This window comes from Hesperophylax consimilis, chromosome 23, assembly GCF_061612785.1.
Source record: "Hesperophylax consimilis isolate HC1 chromosome 23, BYU_Hcon_1.0, whole genome shotgun sequence".
In the NCBI taxonomy this organism is placed as follows: domain Eukaryota; kingdom Metazoa; phylum Arthropoda; class Insecta; order Trichoptera; family Limnephilidae; genus Hesperophylax; species Hesperophylax consimilis.
The window spans coordinates 14,381,501-14,402,633 of record NC_142858.1 but is presented as its reverse complement, the minus strand read 5'-3'; the positions used below and the strand labels follow the sequence as shown (position 1 = coordinate 14,402,633).

At 33.3% G+C, this 21,133-nt stretch overlaps 2 protein-coding genes across 2 annotated transcripts in view; one reads left to right on the top strand and one right to left on the bottom strand.

Annotated features, from left to right (window-relative positions):
• RhoGAP68F (Rho GTPase activating protein at 68F) overlaps window positions 1-15,546 on the top strand; it is a 28,009-nt gene extending 12,463 nt beyond the window's left edge. Inside the window, exons 7-9 of the mRNA XM_089646177.1 lie at window positions 5,733-5,933; window positions 6,815-6,921; window positions 7,608-15,546. Coding sequence (XP_089502303.1) covers window positions 5,733-5,933; window positions 6,815-6,921; window positions 7,608-7,778 — 479 coding nt within the window. The 3' untranslated portion in view covers window positions 7,779-15,546. The remainder of the gene's footprint in view (window positions 1-5,732; window positions 5,934-6,814; window positions 6,922-7,607) is intronic.
• Window positions 15,547-18,469: 2,923 nt separating this feature from the next.
• Window positions 18,470-21,133, bottom strand: part of TrpA1 (Transient receptor potential cation channel A1) — a 39,959-nt gene continuing 37,295 nt past the window's right edge. Inside the window, exons 17-19 of the mRNA XM_089645871.1 lie at window positions 20,620-20,779; window positions 19,673-19,800; window positions 18,470-18,613 (exon numbers count right to left, since the gene is read on the bottom strand). Coding sequence (XP_089501997.1) covers window positions 18,470-18,613; window positions 19,673-19,800; window positions 20,620-20,779 — 432 coding nt within the window. The remainder of the gene's footprint in view (window positions 18,614-19,672; window positions 19,801-20,619; window positions 20,780-21,133) is intronic.

Here is a 21,133-nt window from a genome sequence, read left to right as displayed (position 1 = left end):
TTTAATGCATTTATTTATATTAGTTAGTTGCCAGACTATCAAAAAGACCATGACCAACCCCCTAGTTTACCTCCAATATATTTAAAAATAAAAATTAAACTTGAAAAGAGTTTTAAAGCACTCGGGCAAAAATCACAAAAGGGTATTTTTGCAAACACTCTTTCCTTGAAACCCCAAATGTTTTTTATAGCGTCACCAAAGACAGCACACATTTAAAAATATTTTAATTTGATTTATTTCCTTATACAAATGAAAAAAATAGGGTCAACATCATTGGCCTTTATTTTCTACAACTTACATAATTATAATATTATGTTTTCAGCAGAAATGCCAATTGATGACATTATGTCACTTATCAACAAAAAATCACCCCTTAAATATATTGTCAAAAAAAAAATAGTAATAGTAATAGTATTCTAATAAAAAAAAGGATTTATTTGATTGCGTATCTGGAGCAATAATAATAAGATTTTTAGGATACAAGTTACAACTACATTCACTCATAACAACAAAAATAGCTAACAATGAGACATAAAAGTGCATTATTTGCCGACAAAGGGTGTTTACTTTTTTACCGCTTAATGGCTGCCGTAATGATGTAGAGGGAGGTTAACCGGTGGGTCGATGAATCAAACTGATGATATTTATAGCAAAACAAAGGTGAGCCCACGCAGCGATCCCGGGTAACCGTTTAGTCTTCGTTTAGTTACCGTGTACTTCATTGTTTGATTTTTTTAGTTTACACAATACTGCATAATTGCCTGTCTTAGTTAGTTTAGTTCAATGCCTAGTGTATAAATAAGTTATTGAATTAAGTGACATTAGTGCTTGATTTAAATACTAAACTTGATGAACACAAATTGTATAATCCCATACATAGTATATCAAGATTTCATAGTCACAAATATTATAGAAATCATAAGTTGAATTTTGTTTATTTTGTCTTGAAATGATTATTATTTATTATCTGTCAATATTATATTATACTATAGTCTCTACAATCCGAACAATCAAAAACTGAGCATGTCCGGTTTAACGAATTTTCAGATTACCTAAATAAAAGTCTCTATATTACATGATTTGTTTATGATTTTAGTAAAGGAATGTGTTTCTTTTGTCTTTGTAAAACTAAACAATGTACTCTTATCTCCATGTTTCAAAATATCAACTACCGCAGTTTATTTTTATGCGGGTTTAATTTACTTTAAGTATTTCATTTAAGTAGATTTTTTATAAAGTTCCTCACTTCAATCAGCATGGTGCTATATGCGATGATACTAATTGTACGAGGCGTATCCAGAAAGTAAGTGTACTGAATTTTTGTAGGTTACAAATTTTTTTATTGAATCATAAAAATTACATGGCTACCGTAGTACATATGTAAGCTATTTTTCGACATAGTCGCCATTCCTCTCAATGCAGGTGGTGAAGCGGGGTATCAACTTTTTGATGCCTTCCTCGAAGTAGTTTCCCGCCAACCCCTTCGTCCACTTCTCCACCTCCCCCTTTACCTCCTCATCGGTTGAAAACCCTTTTCCACCCATCTACAGCTTCAGGGAGGTAAAGAGATAAAAATCTGAAGGTGCTAGGTCAAGGGAATGCGCGGGGTAGTTTAGGACATCCCATTTAAACGAAGCAAGCAGTTCCTTCGTTGCGTTGGCCGTGTGTGGTATAACATTTTCGTGCAGCAGGCTGACTCCCTTTGTCAGCATGCCTCTCCTCTTGTTTTGAATCGCCTTCCGCAATTTTTTTAGGGTCTCACAGTATCTTGCAGAGTTGATGGTCTCCCTTTGAGGCAGATATTCAATCAAAATTATGCCTTGACAGTCCCAAAACACGGATGCCATAATTTTCTTGGCTGAAATTGTGGTTTTGAACTTTTTGGCGGAGGGTTAAGAGGTGAGAACCATTTTTAAAACTCGCGATACCACTTGTACATACTCGTACGATTCATAGCTTTATCACCATATGCAGTTTTCCCCAAATTATAAACCTCAAACGGAGGTTTTCCCTTCCAAACGAGATAACGGATTACGCCGCGTATTTCGCACTTGGCGGGAGATTGGATTGACATTTTTCACAAAACGTGTTGTCGCGTCGACACTTCTCAACGTACTGACCTTGAACCGGTCTCGTTGCGGAGGGGAAGGGTCAGGCTACACGTAAGTGTAGCCAACATGTCGAAAATAAAATTCATTCGGTCGTGAGAGCCTCAGTACACTTGCTTTCTGGATACGCCTCGTATATAGTATTTTTTTGCTGGAGTCAGTACACTGGTCTTGAAATGATGACAAACTTACAGCTGAAAACAAACTGTTCTCCCATTGAAACTTTTACAATTACTCTTGAACATTTCCAGACTGTTTCAGATTGAGTATCATCCTTATATTTTACACTTTTTTCTTATATGGTTAATGACTTGTGTGTTTTATGCTTACCAACTCCGCCCCCGTCACCTTGTGGCTCAGATTACTGGAGGTTCCGATTATAGGGGCTCGAATTTCAGAGAGTAATCCTGTAGTTCAATTAGTAGCGTATTTACTACGTATTTTGCCTAGTTACTTCTATCATGCCCAGTGATGTAGTGGAAAAGTTTTGAATATATGTTCTTTGTATATTTGACATGTGGTGCTTTGTATTATTAAACTATTTTACTATACGGTAATTAATTTATGAACTCAAAAATTATTTATGCGGCACTGCGGGCAATGATTATTTACACATAACATGCATTTTTTGCCAATTTGGTTTGTAATGCAGGCAAAAACAAGAAAGAAAAAAAAATAATAATAACTTCCCCATTTCCCGTGCGATAAGTGGAAGGATGTATTATGGGTGTCTACAGGTTTAAATATAGTTTCCTTTTAATAAAATAATCTTCCATGCAAAAGACAAGGATTCGAAGATGGGCAATACTCGGTTCACATTTTAAAATATATATGCATCAAACCCTTAGAAAGAGATTGGTATAAAATATTTATGTAAAATTAATGGACAGCAATACCTTTTCCGTCATTCAAGCAGGACCGGCGTAAAAGGTAGAACTAACCTTTCCACACAAAGTGTGCTAAGCATTCAATGCATTTGACTTCATTCATGGTCTTAATAAACAAAATTAATAAATATTGTACATTTCATTTCTTTGATTGATCTCTATTCCACTTGGCATGCAACCGACATGAATTGATTTTTAAACAATACCTATTTTACACTAAATTATGTGGTTATTATGAAGTAGTGATGTATTGTTATTTTTTTGCAACAACTCACCAGAACATTCTAAACATTTAACATGAAAGGAAATTGCTTTTGTTGTTGGAGATTACTCCTTTAGCCTCCAGACAGATTTTTTTCGTTTCTTTCATCTGCATTCTGATGTCTATATTCGAAGCACCACATTGGCCTTCGTCAAAAATGTCTTGAATTTGCCGATTTTTGGTGGCTATCACCTGCCAGAGCTGACAGTTTTCTTGAAGTGGTCAACCAACTGTGGCGACCTATGTTTTTTTTCATCCAAGGCCTGCGTTAGATGATATTGGAAATTTTGCATTAAAAAAAATAGCCTGTATTTTATTATTTGGCCATAAAGCCTGTGACAGACCACGCTATATTTTCGTGACTTGGCCTATTTCCGCATCTCGAGCATTGGTAGTGTATGGCGAGCGATATACTAAAATAGGCCAAGCCACGATGCGTATAGCGCAATGTGTCGCGTACCTAAGGGTTAAGGTATTTCAAGAAATGGAATTTTTTTAAAGGAGTATGGCCAAATCAACCAATATTTAAATGTCTGTTTTTAACCCTTTAACTGCTCTGTGCTTCATTTATGAAGGTATGACTTTATTTCAATTTGATAAAATAAAATAATTTTAATATGACCAGATATTTTTTAAGTGAAACTGTAAAAAAATAAAAATCCCCTTTTTATATTTAAAAATCTATTTAATGATCTTAATACCTATCAAAAAGGGTTTCAGTGTAATTTTGTTTTTAATTTATTTTTAAGTCTATGTTTATTAAAGTGCTGTTAAGCTTGTTAAATGGTTAATTTTTATTTAGGAACTGATCTCTGGTATTTATTAAGGTGAATACCTATAATATAATAAACCATTAACCTTTTAAGGTCGTTGACACTTCCTTGTAAGACAACACTACTGTGCGGCGTTATTTATATGGTATACAAAAATTAAAAATTAAAAAATCACTGTGGGATCATAATATAGTGCAGCTATGATTTTTTTTTTAATTTACAAAAAAAGTCTTTATTGTAAATTTCATCAATTTAAGAATGGTACCTCTTTTTTCTGATTTATAAATTCTATTTTATAATACATACCTGCATATTATTTACACAAACAAAAAATAACATTATGTTAAATTTGTAATCCAGTGGTTCAGCCACTAAAAAAGCTCATACTCTAAATAAAGGTATAGAGAATATGGGTACAAAAATGTTTAGACGGTTACGCTAACTCTGTAATTAAATAGAATCATTTAACAATACAAATATACATTCCATGTTACAGAGTGCATAAATGACAGATTTTCACTAGTGCAGATTATTATGTATTGATCAACTTTAACAATAAATTTATATTGTGTTAGGAAGATAAAACTGTTATCATGCTGTAAACATTTCTAATAATGGTAATATAGTTGAAACCCATCGGCGAGAAAATCAATAAAAGAAACGCAACAGTGCTAACTTTGACAGTACAAATGAGGGATAGTAAAATGTAGAACGTTTTTAAATATCACAAACATATGGGAGCAAAAACACAATACATATGTAGCTCTTAACATCTAAAAACCCTCATGTTAACTTGTGGGACTACCGTCTCAACATAGTGGATGGGGAAATACATGTCCCGTGTGCTAACATCTCATCACTTGAGATGGCACTGGAATACAAAATTACACCCACGGTAATATAATATAATATTTCAAAAGATAACTTTTTGTATTGTGATTGATATGATACATGATTACTTTGCAAGAACTGATTTGGCAACATAACCATGAACAAATTATGTGTAAAAATAAATTATTTTATTTATTGACTGAAAAGATAGCAAAAATAATGAAATCTTGTATGCAATAATTTTATTGATAATAATCATCAGTCTAAAATGGAGGGGATACATACGTTTATCTGGTAGTTCTACATTTACTGCCATCTGTTGTGGGGGTTCAGTACTTGTTTTGTCAACATTTACTTTTCCATTTCATTTTCAATGCCGGCAATGTTATCAAAAACCTTCATTATAATCTCCCTTCTGTCTCTGTGAACTACTTTATACAAAAACGAAATCCTAAATGCTATACTAGCTGTATTTTGCCAGGGATGTGGAATGCCATGGGAGAATATTATTTATTTTTGTTTGTTATTCATATTCAGACATATTCCTGTGTAACTAAAAACTGCCTTTCGTTCAAGAGACATAATGCACTCTAATTATGTACATTTTATTTGTTCTATTTTGCAATACTCGCAAACTGTCAATAAATTTTTTCCATGTTGTATAAAAACTATTAGTAGAATTATAATAAGTGCAACTGATTACATTGTTTTATGTGGTATTAGATTTTGTAATGTTTATCTGCAATTGTAAAAGTGTATTGCGACAGAAAATTTGGTCAGTATCATTCTTTACATACTATGTACTTGCACACCAATTATTTCGCAATGCCAATTGACTAATGAATAATGTCATATCTAATATTGCCATCAGCTCTGGAAACTGAGGGAATATTCAGAAGGTCCGCCAATGTGGCCTTAATTAAGGAGTACCAGGCTCGCTGCGACGCCGGAGCTGAGCTTGACTTCAACAACAATCCACACATCCCGGCCGTCCTCCTCAAGTCCTTCCTGAGGGATCTGGAGGAACCCATCCTTACCTTTGACCTGTATGATGAAATATGCGCATTCCCGTGTAAGAGCAATTTTTACACACATTATTTAAAAACGCAATGTTTGAACATATGCACAAACTTAATTTTATAAAATACAAAATTTAACAGTTTGCCTTAATTTACATATTTTTGTTTAGAGCTATATAATTCCATAATTTACAGTTTATTATTTTGAGTAAATGAATATCTATAGTTTCACTTTCTCAATTTCAGCATTTGGCCTTTTTCATAGTAATAATTTTAAACCACTTTTCATTTAACTGCAAGAATTAGCTGCTGTGATACTGTGAATTAATAGTAGTGGTACTATGAAATAATTTATTTTTCAATACTCATCAGAAAAAATCCATGTTTTGGGATGCAGTAGATGGACAGTAGGCTCTGCCACACGTACACTTCGGAACGGCGGTATCGTGCGCCGCTCCAAGCCACTGCGCAGAAAACTTTTACAATGGACTGCACTATACACTGTACTGTTACCTTACTTTCGGATTTTACTTTTCTGTGCAGCAGCCTGGAGTGCACGTGTGGCTTAACACAAGGATTCCTAACTGATCGATCGTAAAGTTTGGTCGATCCTAAATACGATTGTGAAATTTAGAAATAATAGTCATTTCCATAATTTTTATTAAGAAATAAAATCCTGGCTGTAGACCAATTTGATAGATTTGTACTAATATGTTATTAAACTGTTTAGTGGTTAAAGTAAAGGACCCTTTTTTGTATTATGTTTGACGTCACTCATTGATTAAAAAAGCAAGTACAAAAAAATCTCATAAGATTCTAATTGGATGTTGATTGTAATGAAAATTTTGATGAAAAGTAGCTCACCACCTCAAAAGTTTGGTCGGTAACAGATTATATTGTTCTGTAAAATGAAGGATTTAATATATTTTTGCAGCCTGGACTAAGGAAGACAAGCCCAGGAAGGTCAAGATACTTATCCTAGAAAAGTTACACATTGATAACTACAAGCTGCTGAAGTATGTAATGCAGTTTCTGTGGAAGGTAACTATTTGTAATTTAGCTCCAAATGTTTTCTATTATTATTATAATTTGATGATCGATTTTTATTTGAAGAGTTGTTAAAGGAGTTCGAAGTATTGGAAAGAGGTTATCCCACAGAGACAAGCAAGTATCCGATATTCATGTTGGATAATCACGTCGCAAACAACTTGTCGTGCACTGTCCATACACGCTGCTACTGATATCACGAGATCCGAATCGCCACCAATCATTGTTGAATTCTCGAAACATTAAAACTGAAATGCTTCACTCACAACCTTACAGTTGCTGTATCCGTCATTTTTATATCATTATTTGTTATCTGTTTTGCTCCCAGCATTGATCTAAAGCACATGCATTGTTACAAAATGTCTGACACAAGTGATGCCATATTTAAATTCTCAATGACGTGAGTGGCGAAAAAATAGCCCGACTGGTTGTGGGAGACTGGCGGTGCTGACGAGTTTACAAAATGTCTGCAAAGGCCTATGTAAGAAATCCCGTGCAGATGTTTGGTTGTAGTTTCGAAAATACTTGAATCGTCGAGTATCAGATACTTGCATATCTCTGTGGAACAAGGGCCCTATAGTTATGAAATAGAAGTATCCCCGAAAGAAGTAGACTCTTATTCTATTTTTCATTTAGTTGAATCACTACTTGAATTAGAACAACACTTGTTATTTTCCCAGGTCATGGATAGGTGCGATCTGAACAAGATGACCAGCAGCAACTTGGCCGTGGTATTTGGCCCGAACCTCATTTGGCCTGTCACCGGACAAATGTACCTTTCCACTATTGCTTCCATCAATAGCTTCACGGACTTCCTTCTTCAAAACCAAGAGAGTATTTTTATAATTTAAACAGGTTGTTTCTTATTACGGTTCAATTTATTTTTATTTAACTGTATTAAAAATATTTTTTATTGGTTTCGATGCTCCCTGTTTTTGTCTCTGTTACCTACTGGTATATTAATTTAAAATTTACCTTCCGGAAGAGGTTGGTATTCTTCAGCTTAGAGCTTCATAAATTATAACTCACTAACAAAAAGCTAAAACAGCCATAAGTAAGGAGTTACCCAGACTTGGAACCTTGTATAATACGTAAACATAGAAATGGCATTAACATGAGACGAGGCGGGGATCGAAGGAGTAAGAAGGGTAAAGTCTGTGTGTCCCGCAATAGACTAATGTACGTCTTCCTGAAAATAGCATTCCATTTGTTTTTACATCACTCCATACTGTTCTTGCATAAACCTTTCGCACATTCCAAAGATAACATAATTTAGTGCAATATTTTTTTTATGATGAAAATTTATTGGTAGAACTTTATTAACAAAGAAGGCACTGTAGCTTAAATCCTCACTAGTACAAAATCTCTGATAGCCAACTCTCTCAGAATTATTATTAGTGACAGCAAATTGCAGGTCTCTTCTTTAAATATTTAAGTTGCACTGAGATTAAAGACTCCGCGAGTGAATTTCTTCTTATGGCACTTATTCATTCTATAACAGTAAAATGCTCTTGAGATCTTTCCCAAAATGTTTTATTATTATTTATTAACATCAATTATCTGAACTAAAACCATGAGAGTCTGTGTAATGTTAAATCCAGATAATTGGTTATATAGACTAATACAAGTTCGTTAGTGTGAATAACTGAAACATTTCAATGTGTGTGTGTAATTTAAGGTGACCGATGAAAAGTATTGAGGGAGGTAAGAGAGGTGAAATACTAGCAAATATGTTCAATTGAACATTTCTCCTTGTAAATCTTCCACAATCTCTTCATCTCATCTCTTCTTTCAACTCCTACCCTGCTCATAGATGAAAAACATAATTTATATAATACATAATTGCACCACCAAATTAACACCAAAATAGTGATACATATGTATCGCTTTCTTTTCCAAAATGAACATTAAATTCGAAAAAATGTTGATGAATGAGGAAGAAATAAGAGAGAGAAGTATTTTGAGGAAGTCTTCGAAAGCAACCCGAGCAAGAGTAATTCCAGTGGCGAATCAGATATGAATGATGATAGGGCAAATGTTACCGGAATCAGCATGGATGAGATGAAAAGATCGATTAAATGTATGAAGAATGGTAAGGCTGTCGGTTTCGACAATATTGCTGCTGAATATTTTAAAGGAGATAGCCGTATAATTCTCACATGGTTGTGCCATCTTTTTAACCAATGTTTAAAGGAGGGTTACATGCCTTTAGATTGGAGAAGGGCTGTGATCATGTCGTTATACAAAGTTAATGGGTCACTTATGGAATGTGGGAATCATAGGGCTATAGCATGCTATGCTCAGTTGGCAAGCTGTATTGTAGAATTTTGATTGAAAGGAATCAAAGGATAAGATATGGGATGTGTAAGGTGCTTTTATCAGTGGAAGGGGGTGCATGGACCAGATCTTCTCATTATGTACGCTCACTGAGAAGTTTCTGGCAAAAAACCAGAAACTTTTCTGTGCCTTTGTAGATCTATAAAAAGCATATGACCGAGTCGACAGGAAAAGCTATGGAAGGTGTTGTCCAAGTATGGAGTGAATACAAATCTCACTCAGGCAATTGCGTCTTTGTATGAGAGAAGCATTGCATGTGTTAGAGTGAACGGTAGTTTTACGGTTTGAGGTTTCATATCACAAAAGGTGTTAAACAATGCTGCGTAATGTCACCATGGTTATTCAATCTATACATGGATAATTTTATGCAAGAATTGAAAGAGGTGGGATTGGGCCCGAATTTGAATAATCTGAAAGTATGTTGCCTGTTGTATGCTGATGATGCGGTAGTGATTACTAACAGTATGGAAGATCTACAGTCTCTCGTGGCTAGGATGAACGAAGTATGTATGAAGAATGAGTTAATGATGAATGTAAGTAAGTCTAAAATCATGGGGAAGTACGAAAACCATGTGCAATATAATTGTGAATGAGGAGTACTTGGTGTAGGTGGATGAGTTTGTGTATTTAGGAAGTATATTTACGAGAGATGGGAAGGCTGACAGAGACCTTGAAAGAAGGGTAAATGCAGGTAACTCCATTAATGGAGGGCTGAACACAGTTGGCGCAAATAAAAAATTGTCCAAAGAAGCGAAGCTAACCACAACGGAGTACTGATACATACCCTCATGTATGGCAGTGAGGCATGGAACTAGCAGAGGTAGGATGAAAGTAGACTGAATTCTGTAGAAATGAGATCCCTGAGGCATATGTGTGGTAAAACCATGTATGATCGTGTGAGAAATGTAGAGATGCGCAAATAATGCAAGGCTGATGTAAGCGTAATGAGTAAGATTAAGAAAGGGATGCTTAGATGGTTTGGGCATGTAGAGCGAATGAGCGAAGAAAGGAGTGTAATGAGAATATATGATGCAAATGTGAATGGTAGCAGAAGTCGGAGACGCCCGAGCATGACATGGCACGATCAAGTGGATCAGATACTTGAGTCGGGCCACATCAAGAGTCAGAATAATAGAAGAGTATGTATGAGACGATGTATGAATGTGTATGAGGCAAGGACTGTGTGTGTCAAGACCGAGTCATTTGGCGGTCCGTCCTCTCTGCCTACCCCTTCAGTGAAATGGCATGATTGTTATTTAGATAGTTAAAATTTTTAATATTTTAAAACTTTTTCTAAAATAGTAATATTGTCGTTATACTGCAAAAGCTGAACCATCATTACATAAGCAAGCAAGAGCGTGTTTATCCCTCGATAGTTTTTATCCCTCCTGAACATTTTCACAAATGATTCTTCCGCGGTATTGATTTCGAGTTATTCATCGATGAGCAGTATAAGAGGGGAAGCCATGCTTTTAAGATCTGAAACCTAGGATCATTTCCTTGTAATAGAGTCAATTTTCATTGGTCAAGTTACCTCGATAGGGAAAATAGGAAAATGCATTTGGTTAACAACTAGTCCTCATATTTCCGTATCTGCATCTAGATATCAGCATTGTACTATTTCCTAGTTTTGTTTTTCCATAAAACCTAAACCTAACTCTAGACTCCTTTTGTGTAATTTTAATTTTATTTTCAATATGAATTATTGTCAACTTTGTTGTATAAGTAGTATATATTAGTTTGTACATAATAATGAAATGTCACCTTGTGAATTAATTTCTTGAATAGATCTAGAAGTAACTAGAGATGGTTAATATATTTTATTAAAAGCTACATAATTAATACTGGTGTCCTCCTGTTTTCTTTTTAAACGCATTCCCGTTGAAAGAATAATGGACTTTCATGGCACCCTTTAAACAGAAAAATTATTTTAAATATAAATCATTAACTGAAATGCAAAATCGTATTCATTTGACCTTTTGAGCTCTCTATTTAATTTTTGATAATTTTTGACATATCAAAATGTACGAAATTTCTTAATCCGGTAATGACATTTGAAATTGTTGTTCCCCCTTTGTGACTGCAAAAGGAACCGCCCGAGAATTTTTCAGGCTGAACGTTATATTGTGCCAGCTAATTGATTCTTGTATCAGTAAATTTAACCATTTTATTATTACGAGTAAAAGTATTTGTAAATTATATTTGCCTTTGACGTAGAGTACCTTCGGTACCTTAGTTCTTGATTTGCAAAGATAGTAGATGATAAAATATTTCTAGATTGTGAATTATTTTACAAATTCACAAGTGCTGTAAAAATATTTGTGAAAGAATGTTTTACATTCATTTAATATAAAAGTGTGAGTTGCAATGTTTTTTATGTTGTTTTTATTATAAGAATTAAGATTCAATCTTTGTTAAACCCTTGGCTTAGCCTATTATTTTATTATTAATTTGTATTGTGTAATATATATTATTATTTTTTTAAATGGTAGGTACTCTTCCCACTTAAAGAAATTATAATTTAATGTCTGATGGCCGTACGCATGATGTCAAACCTTAACATTTATCTTCTTGTCAGATTTAAGTAGAGAGATATCTTTCATGTGCATATTTGTTGTGTTGATGTTTTAAATATTATATCATACATATTAACACTTTATGATGTATGATTGCATAGACTAATCAATCGTTCTGAAGATTCATAATTTCTATGAATTAAGTTATATTATGCACCTATAGAGAAGAAGATGGAAGATTATTTTTTTGTGGTACAACATGTAATATTGGTGTTGATTTTTTTGAGATCCATATTCTGGACGACTTTTTAATTTTGCTTCAATTATATTTGGTATAAACATAATGTAATTTACATCTTATACTAAGTATCACCAGTATTATGAAAAAAACATCTAAAAATATTTTATCCCGTTCTTTGCATGAACGAGAACACATAATAAGGAACTCCAGAAATATCACAAATTAAAATAAAATTCATATAGTTTAACTGATAAGCTGATTCTGAATACATAAGTTTTATTGTACACCGTGTTCAACGCTCATACTGCGAAACCTTGGGGTACATTTGATAAAAAAAATTATTTTATTAGTGCCTAAATAAAAAATTAAAAGGATAAATGATTTATTTTTGTGTGGACTACAAACGTTCGTATAAAAACACCTTTCTAATAAATCATTATTTCTCCTCACTCGGTCAGTTCTATTGAAGATTTGAAATGTGACAGTGTCCATTTTGCTATCCAAAAACGTATGTTAATCACAAAAGTAAAGTTGTGTTTGGACTGGACAATTTTTATTTGATTTTTTTTTTCTGTTTTGGTATTATTGCTTTCTATAAAAAACTTCTTTTTTCAACGATTTTTTTCTTAGATTATCATGAAAAAACATCCTCCAAAGTTTTGCAGTATGAGCGTGGAACACAATGTATATATAATTTACGTAGAATTAATAAATCGTCATTTAAAAACAATTAAAATCTTAAGAGACTTAAACACCCTGTGATTGGTCAGCAGGTTCTGACAGAACTTAGACCACTTCCTCACCAGTCGGTCGGCCGTGTGCTTTAATGCAGGCAAATTAGCACAATGTTGCGCTGCGTGGACTCGCACACGGGTCACCACTGCGGTGTAAAAATTACTTCAAAAGTATTCATGATTTTTTTCAATTCTTGCTAATTATTTATTTTGGGATTTGTTGATTTCATACTAACCTGTTATATAAGTTACCCATTATATTCATATGCCCTTACTGTTTAAAGATAAAGCCAAGGTGCATAACAGATTTTGAACATTTTGGCGGGCTTTGAAAAATTAAAAATATATTAACTATGAAAACGACATTTATAATTTTTTTAAATATGTACTACTATTTAAGTTAGAAGATGAATAGTCATAAAAAAATTGACTGGAGTTCCTTATTTTATGACAATGTTAAAAACAAAGTTATTTGTATTATCATGTTATTTGGATAATGGATAACATACAATTTTTTTTGTAAAATCTTCAACGAGAACCTTTAATAGGTGATTGTTTTTTTCAGTATTACATATAATCAGAACATTTACGATTAGGACTGGCTCCATGTTTAGATTATCACGTGGAGTCACACATGTGGTGTCAAACCTGTGGTGTCCTTCTTTAGAAGATCCTTCTCCATAGATAATGCACACTGGTTCTTTTTGGTGATACCCGTATGTCACATTAAATGCAACCTTCAGGAACTTGTACATAATTCAATATTAAGAAAAAGGATTACCATTTCCTCACCCATCTGTTTTAACTATCATATATATTTTATATTGACAATTTTATATTACCTGTATTAATATGTAGTAGAAATAAATAATATTGAGTGATTTAAAAGGAGTAAAAGAATTCGAGGGATTGGAAGCTCTCGTCTTTTGAAGTCAAACTAACTGTTTACTTTATTTCTTGGAAATATTCATCATTTAAGGCAGTGAAAAATGGAGTGATTGAAGTTACATATTATGTCTTTGTGCGTATGTGCATTATCAACTTTGATTATTTATATGTAGGTTTAACCTCTAATGTAAATTTAAATAACCTCTTCTTACTCCAGATTGAGCCTAATGATAATGGTAGAATTCCGAGCACAGTGACAGAAGCATCAGTGATGCTTTGTCGAGTCGCCGCGATACTGACCCAGTTTGGGCACGCTGCAGTGGTTGATTTATAGGTTTTATTTATTATTTAAAAAATGGAGAGTTTTGAAGTTTTTTCCGGGGAAAATAATGAGCTTCTTATAACTTTGGTTTCGTAACCAGTGGCGGTTCGTGACTTTTGAGTGTAATAGACTGCTTAGTTTTAAAAATTCATCATTATTGATGTTGTTTAGTCCAAAAGGATTTATTATTTTTTAGTTAAAAATAATTCAAAACACAACAACCACAGAAAGAATTTGGAGTGATATTGCAAATCTTTCACAAGATGATCATTATTTATTAGATTTATACAATATATTTATATGTAGACTCCATAAAATTTATATGAAAAAGACAAGAAAAGTAGGTCAGCGATAGTGTAACGAATGGAGTCCGCCGGCGATAGTGATCACTGATGCTACTGTCGCTGTGTTCGGAACTCTACCTTAAATGATTACATTCAGTCAATGTCATTCTTCTCATGAAATTTTATTTTTGGTCAATGTTCTTAAGATTTGAATATGTAGCAAATTATGTGTCAAATCATTTAGCTCTATAAGATGTAAACTAACAGTCACGGATGCCGCCTGTTCTTTGTTTTCTAAAATCTTATTTCATCACTATTCTATTTATATGCCATTCGATTAGCAAGGTAATTACTGTAGTGTCAATAATTAGTTCACAATTACAGGGCGATGTTAATTTATAGAAATATATTTTATATGAATGTTCTGGTTCCTATCATCACACTACTGACACAACATACACTTCTAAGTATGTACTTAACTGATAAAATACCATCCATTTAACATTTAAATTTCAATACCTATTACCTATATGTAACTATAATAATATTCTAAAGAGTTTCGATAATAATAAAACCAACTTTTATAGTGTGTTGAATTAATTGTACTAAAATGTAAAAAATCCGGCCTATTACCTTTCAGCGCACATTTATGTTCTAATCCTTTTAGTCCAAATTAAAGTAATTGGTAGTTTTCACCCTTGGCTCTATGGTAATATTCGAGACAACGAAACATTGATTTTTTTAAAGAGAACTGTTTGACAGCTATATTATTTTACCAACTATTATTAATGAAGGCATTCATTATAATAATTTATTTTAACCTTCTAAGTAAATAAAAGTGTGTGCCAGGCGGACCAATGTATGTTGTGCTGCAATTTTGATAGATTTCACAGTTCCTACCTGCTATTTGAACTGTTTCGAAATGCACGGCTGTAAAGGCATTTTGTAAAGGAACGTTGCATGACTAGAAGCCATTCACATGCTTCTCATTTCTATCAAATTACAGCACGGGATTATGCGTTTATAAGTTAGGTATAATGTATTAAATACCAGTCTCTGTGTAACTAACCCACAGGGCTCCTACCATTATGTATATGTAATTAATCTATCAAGGTTTAACTATTACCAAAGTAAACGGAAATCCAATTATTGTTTATTATTTTCTCTTAAGAATGATGGATGACAACATATTTAATTAATACTAAATTATAAAATTAGAAATGTAAATAATGGTTATTTATTAAACTTAGAATACAACAGGAAGAGTATAATTATTTATTCTACCAATAAATAGAAAATAAACAAATCAATCAATGTTTTTTACTCACATTCCTAAACTTGCGAGTTGTTTGACCAGTACTGTCCAGAATCAGGCAGAATCTTAATTTATTATCTTTGGTCATGCATAGAGAGAAGATTCAGTTCACATGAGTAGGTAGTAACTTTACTGTCCCCTGCTCTGCTACATTGTTCAGATATGAAATAAGTTAATCAATTTATTTTCTTAGCAAATAGATTATGAAGTTGAAAAGATTTAGTTTGTTCTGTTATAATTGTTTCATTATTTCTAATTAGAGGTACACATTTTAGTTTTTACATCCTGCGGTCACTGACAAAAAACACTGTTGCTTGTGCTGACCAAATTACTCATATTGCAAGACTAAGCCCGTCGTCCCACGGGTAAGTAAGTAATCGACATAAACCGAGCACTGCAAGACCCTGCGCAAAAAACTTCCACACTGAACTGTGCTGCAGACCATTACCTTACTTATGGTGAGCTTAATTTTCTATGCAATGTCATGCAGCATTCGGTTTACGTCGATTGCTTACCGAGCTGTTGGACGACGGGGTAAGCTGAATTAATTATTTACTTGTAATGATATAAAATGGACGGCAGGCTTTGTGCGTTTTATTTTATCAACAAATCCAATACTAGTAAAAAAAAAAATGTTTTAGTATAAAAAAAAATCACCGGAGACTAAAAGTGTCATTTACATTTTTTACTCCAAAAAACCTCAGGGATCACTGGTTAAAGTAAGTCAGGTAAATCTCTTTACACCCTGCATATGCAAATATTCGGCTTAATATGTTCTATTTGTGGCTTTTCTTATTGGGAGTTCAATCGGAGATAAAAGAAAGAAAAAAATTCTATCATCTTGGTTTTTTTAGAATTGATTTGATGAATCTTTTGTGGTCAGACACATTGAAAAACAAATGCAATTAATATACATATGTGTAAATATTTAAAAAAAAATCTTTTCAAACTTGCAAATAAATAGTTAAGTCGCCGAACGACCGGAAACTACAAAATCCGGTCGCATCCAAGACTCACTTTTATTGGGTTATCATTCTGACAACTGCAACTCATTAGAATGCTTTTTAATAAAGCTTTTGTACAGGTTTTTTTAGAATTGATGTAATGAATCTTTTCTGGTTACACGCATTGCATGCGTAGGACAAGGGAGTGAATTATTTTCACTCTGTTATATATATATACGTCTTTCCCTAGATTTAAAGGAATTTAGTTGTTTCACCTAAAAGGGAAAAAAAAACAGATTTATCATAAATATTATTATCATGTATTCAGAATATTATTTGTAAGTACAGGTTGGTTGACTTTTTTGTACAAAAAATAATACTATGTTTAAACATTGTGGCATTTTATTAGGTATATAACACAAAACTTCTTTGCTACCAATGAATGAGTTACTAAAGACCAAAAGTTAATAGTTTAATAAACCCAATAAAACCATTAAACACACACTACCGAACTATTCTACTTTACTAAAGAAATTATTTATTTATAGTGAAAACTCGTTCAACAAATAGTCAACAAATAATGTCAAAATGATGTTCCAAGTTTGTTTGAAAAATGTTTTATGAAAATATTGCCTTAGTTTTAGCAATAAAAACAATTTGAACAACATAAAACTTGCTGAAATTTTCCTTCTGCTGACCATGTAATATGGTAAGTACCTGGATAGGTACCTAAAATATTAAACATGATTTGATATAAACAAAAACAAGATTATTAGACACGTGCATCAATTTGGTTGCCAAACTCTGTTTACTAGATTAGTATTTTTTTGGTTTAGGTATGTAGTAAGTAATTCTAAATAATGTTGATAAACTACGTACACTGTTAGAATAAAAGTAGATAATTTCACAAGAATAATAATTTTAATGGCAAAAAAGTATTAGGTGAAAACAATATTTCTGTTTCCAGAAACCAACGAGATAATCACTAAATCAAAATAATTCTACATTTACCAAGATCACTTGGACAAGGAAAATTACTAATGGGATGACAATAATTTAAACTACGTAGACAAATTAAAGTAAGTACCGACCTATCTATTAATATAATCATTTAAATGCTTTCCTTACTAGTGTTACTACACATTTATTTATAAAGCTAGAGACAGTTTATTTAGGCCCGGAATTTCAGTTGGTTTTTAAGCTTGCTATGGCCTGAAATTTCAGTTGCTATTTGCTCGATATGAGAGATATTTACGTTCTTTAAATTGCTCTCCTCCACAAACCCTGACATACAAGATATGCCGACTGATACCATCAGTAAACATTATTGAAATATCGGTGCCTACGCAGTTAATGATTTCTTAAAAAAATAATAATTAGGTACTACCACAAAATACATTTGAAAACGTAATGATTATTTTTATTATGTGTAATTCTGCTTGTTTTAAATATTTTTTCATTTGAATTGTATAAAAACGGCTTTAGGTAAGTATCTATTATCTATCCTTTGTGCCAAATATAAACTAAGCTGTACTATAACCATAAATTAATTTTAACCCTTAACAGAGAACATCGGTCTCAAATATGCTTTTGTGCTGCTACGTCCTTTGCCTCAAGTTAGTCCCTGCTAAGCCACATCTGGGAGAGTCCGTTATTTACTTGTCACTCTATTTACGAAACAATTTTTTTGGATGGTCTCACAGACCAGTGTACCCTATATTGTTGGTTGGTTGTATTTTTAGCATTATGATTTTCCGATTTTTATTCTAACTTTATTTAAATGGAAAGGAAATAAAACATTTTGATTTATATTTTTTTTAAACATTTTTCAAAATAGTGGTCTCCAGGACTGAAGTTCTCTGTTAAGGGTTAAAGATAAAATAATTTTTTCACCCCTTTCTTCATTCGTATTTTGTCGCATGTCTAGATGTTTTATTCCCTAATGCGGATAATAATGTTGTTCACTTTGAGAAGGAGTTAGCGCTCTTGAGAGGTTTGCGCATCCTCGGCACTTTCCACTTGTTGCGGGCGATCATTGTCATGCACATGGAGTTGGGGGACACTCCTTCATCCACATCATCGGCTTCAGCTTTAATCTCCATTTTCTGAAACAGACAATGCTTATTAATTTAATTTTACAATAGTTGCCATTAGCACTCTGGCCGTGGGCCCATTGTCCTATCTTCCTTGAAAAAGTTCACGAGGGTTGTCATTCCCAGATACCTGGGCCTTGTTTCCATCAGGGCAGAAAATTGGCACTACATGTGAAGTGGAGTATCTTCATCTTCTTCACATTTTCTGCATCTATTGGTCTTCTCCACTTCCAACAGCTGCACATGTCTCCCGAGGTGGTGGTGTCAATTTAGTAGAGTTCCTGTTCATATTGAGTAGTTGCCTGGCTCTAAGGTCTGATCCGTGTGTGAATACGTGTGGATTTGCAATGCCATTCCTTGCAGTTCTGGGATTTGACCCACCTTATATAATATGTAGTTTGATGCGGCAAGCTGCCACTCCTACGGCCGGCTCGGATCCCGCAAGTGGTGTTTCCACCCATTTCCTTGTCAGTCAGTCAGTCCATTCATACCTTCAATATCTTTATGTCCTGGTACCCAGTAAAGTATTTTAAGAATAAACTAGTTTTTCAAGAATAGTCCTGCATTATTTGACAAATGCATTACTTACTGTACAAATGTAAGAAAGTATCCGTCCGAAAGCAGACGGTATATAATTCTTTGAAAAATATTTTTTCTAATCATTCGCCGGGAAAACTTGTCTTGGCCTTTTAGTCGTATTTAACAAGGCTTTTGTAATGTATATTCCTCTCATCTATAAGCTTGTACGCACAAACTTTTCATACCCTTTTAAGTTATTTTCTAAAAATATAAGTTGTCAGTACCTTTGAAACAGAGTCAACTTTAATTTTTAATTTATTTTTTTGTTAATTTTGATCAGAACAAATGGAAATTACTCTTTGGTGTAATCTGGAAAACATCTATTTAATTTTTAATATGACCGATTGTACAAGAAGATATAAATACTTCCTGGCAAGCATGGAAACCGAGACATTATGTTATTTAAAATATAAATAAAAATAAGAAGTCTTTCTAAAAAAACTCGGTAAAATTACAGTTACCTGATAAATTAACAGAAAATAATGTAGGTACCTGGATAATCAAACGCAATAGTTGATGTTGTTGATCCAACGAGACAGATATTTCTTTCAGTCGCTGTTTGTGCTTATCTAACTCAGCGCTAATGTAATCATCGCCACTTTCGAGAACCATGTCGAGACCTGGAAAATTAATCATTGGAAGGGATTCAATAATTTTGTTGCCATTTAAAAGTTAAGAACCATTCTGCACATCTTCAATACATACACCAGGGTGCATCAGCATGCACCTGACAGATTTTAACCAGCAATTTAAAATGCAGATGTTATTTTGCTGTCTGATGAGATATTTTTAATTTTCAAACAAACAACAAAAATTGCCATCACAGGATGCCGGTATATGTAAAATATAGAATTTGATATTTATTGAAGGAAGTGAATATGTAAGTAAACAAGTCTGTATATTTTTGATGATAAAATAAAACTCAAATACACCATAACGATTTACAAATTCATCATTTTGAAAAGATCCATTGCCACTGTGAGTAGAAGCAAATATACCGCACAGAGTTTTGGCGGCCGGGCGGAAAGAACTGACGAAAGAGGCAAAAGCGTCGTTCCTTGCAAGAGCGTAATCCCATTTCAGTGCAAGAGCGTCGTCCCTTTTTGCTACGCAGGAATCGGTTTTACCCACCTAGGTGCGTCAGAAGATGTTATCACACGTCATCACCAAGAGCATCGGGTGATACGCATTTCGACTCGTTCCAGCAGCACCATACATTCGAGACGTGTGGCAATGTGACTAGTGGCAAAGTGTGACAGGATTTTTTTATTTTGAAAAATATGTCATTGGACAGCAAAATGACATTTTTACTACAAATCAGTGGATTTGATCGGGAATCACAGGTTAAAGTCTGTCGGGTACGGGCTGATACACCCTATATAATAATGTATGTACGTGTATCTAAAGTAACTAAGTATCTGAGGGAAGTTATTAGTTACCATCTTCAGTAAAAGGACTGCACAGCCAGGTTCGCAAAATAAAGTCCAGAAAGCCAAGTTTGCATTTCTTCTCATTCGGGTATTCTATCAGCTCGTTTCTGTCCACCTTTGCAAGAATCATTGCAGGCAGTTTACGCTCCAGCTCAGTGTGAAGGACAACCTATAAAAAAAACATATAGCAACAACAAAGGGACAATGCAGTATGGTTGATGGCTATAATTTAAATAAACAAGATTATTTTCAATGTACTATTTTTTTTAATTTTAAATATATTATTATGTATTTTTAATTTTAAATGTATAATTTTTCTCGTTAAATGTATTATGTAGTTTATATTTTCATATTATAAAATGAAGGCCTCAGCACGGGCAAGCCACCCAGTGAGGCCTACATTACTGGAAAACTTGAATTGTAAAAAATATTGTACCTAATAAATAATAATAATAATAGTAAATAAATATTTAAAAAAAAAATTTGTGATTGTGATAATATTATATGTTTAAATTTTGAAAAA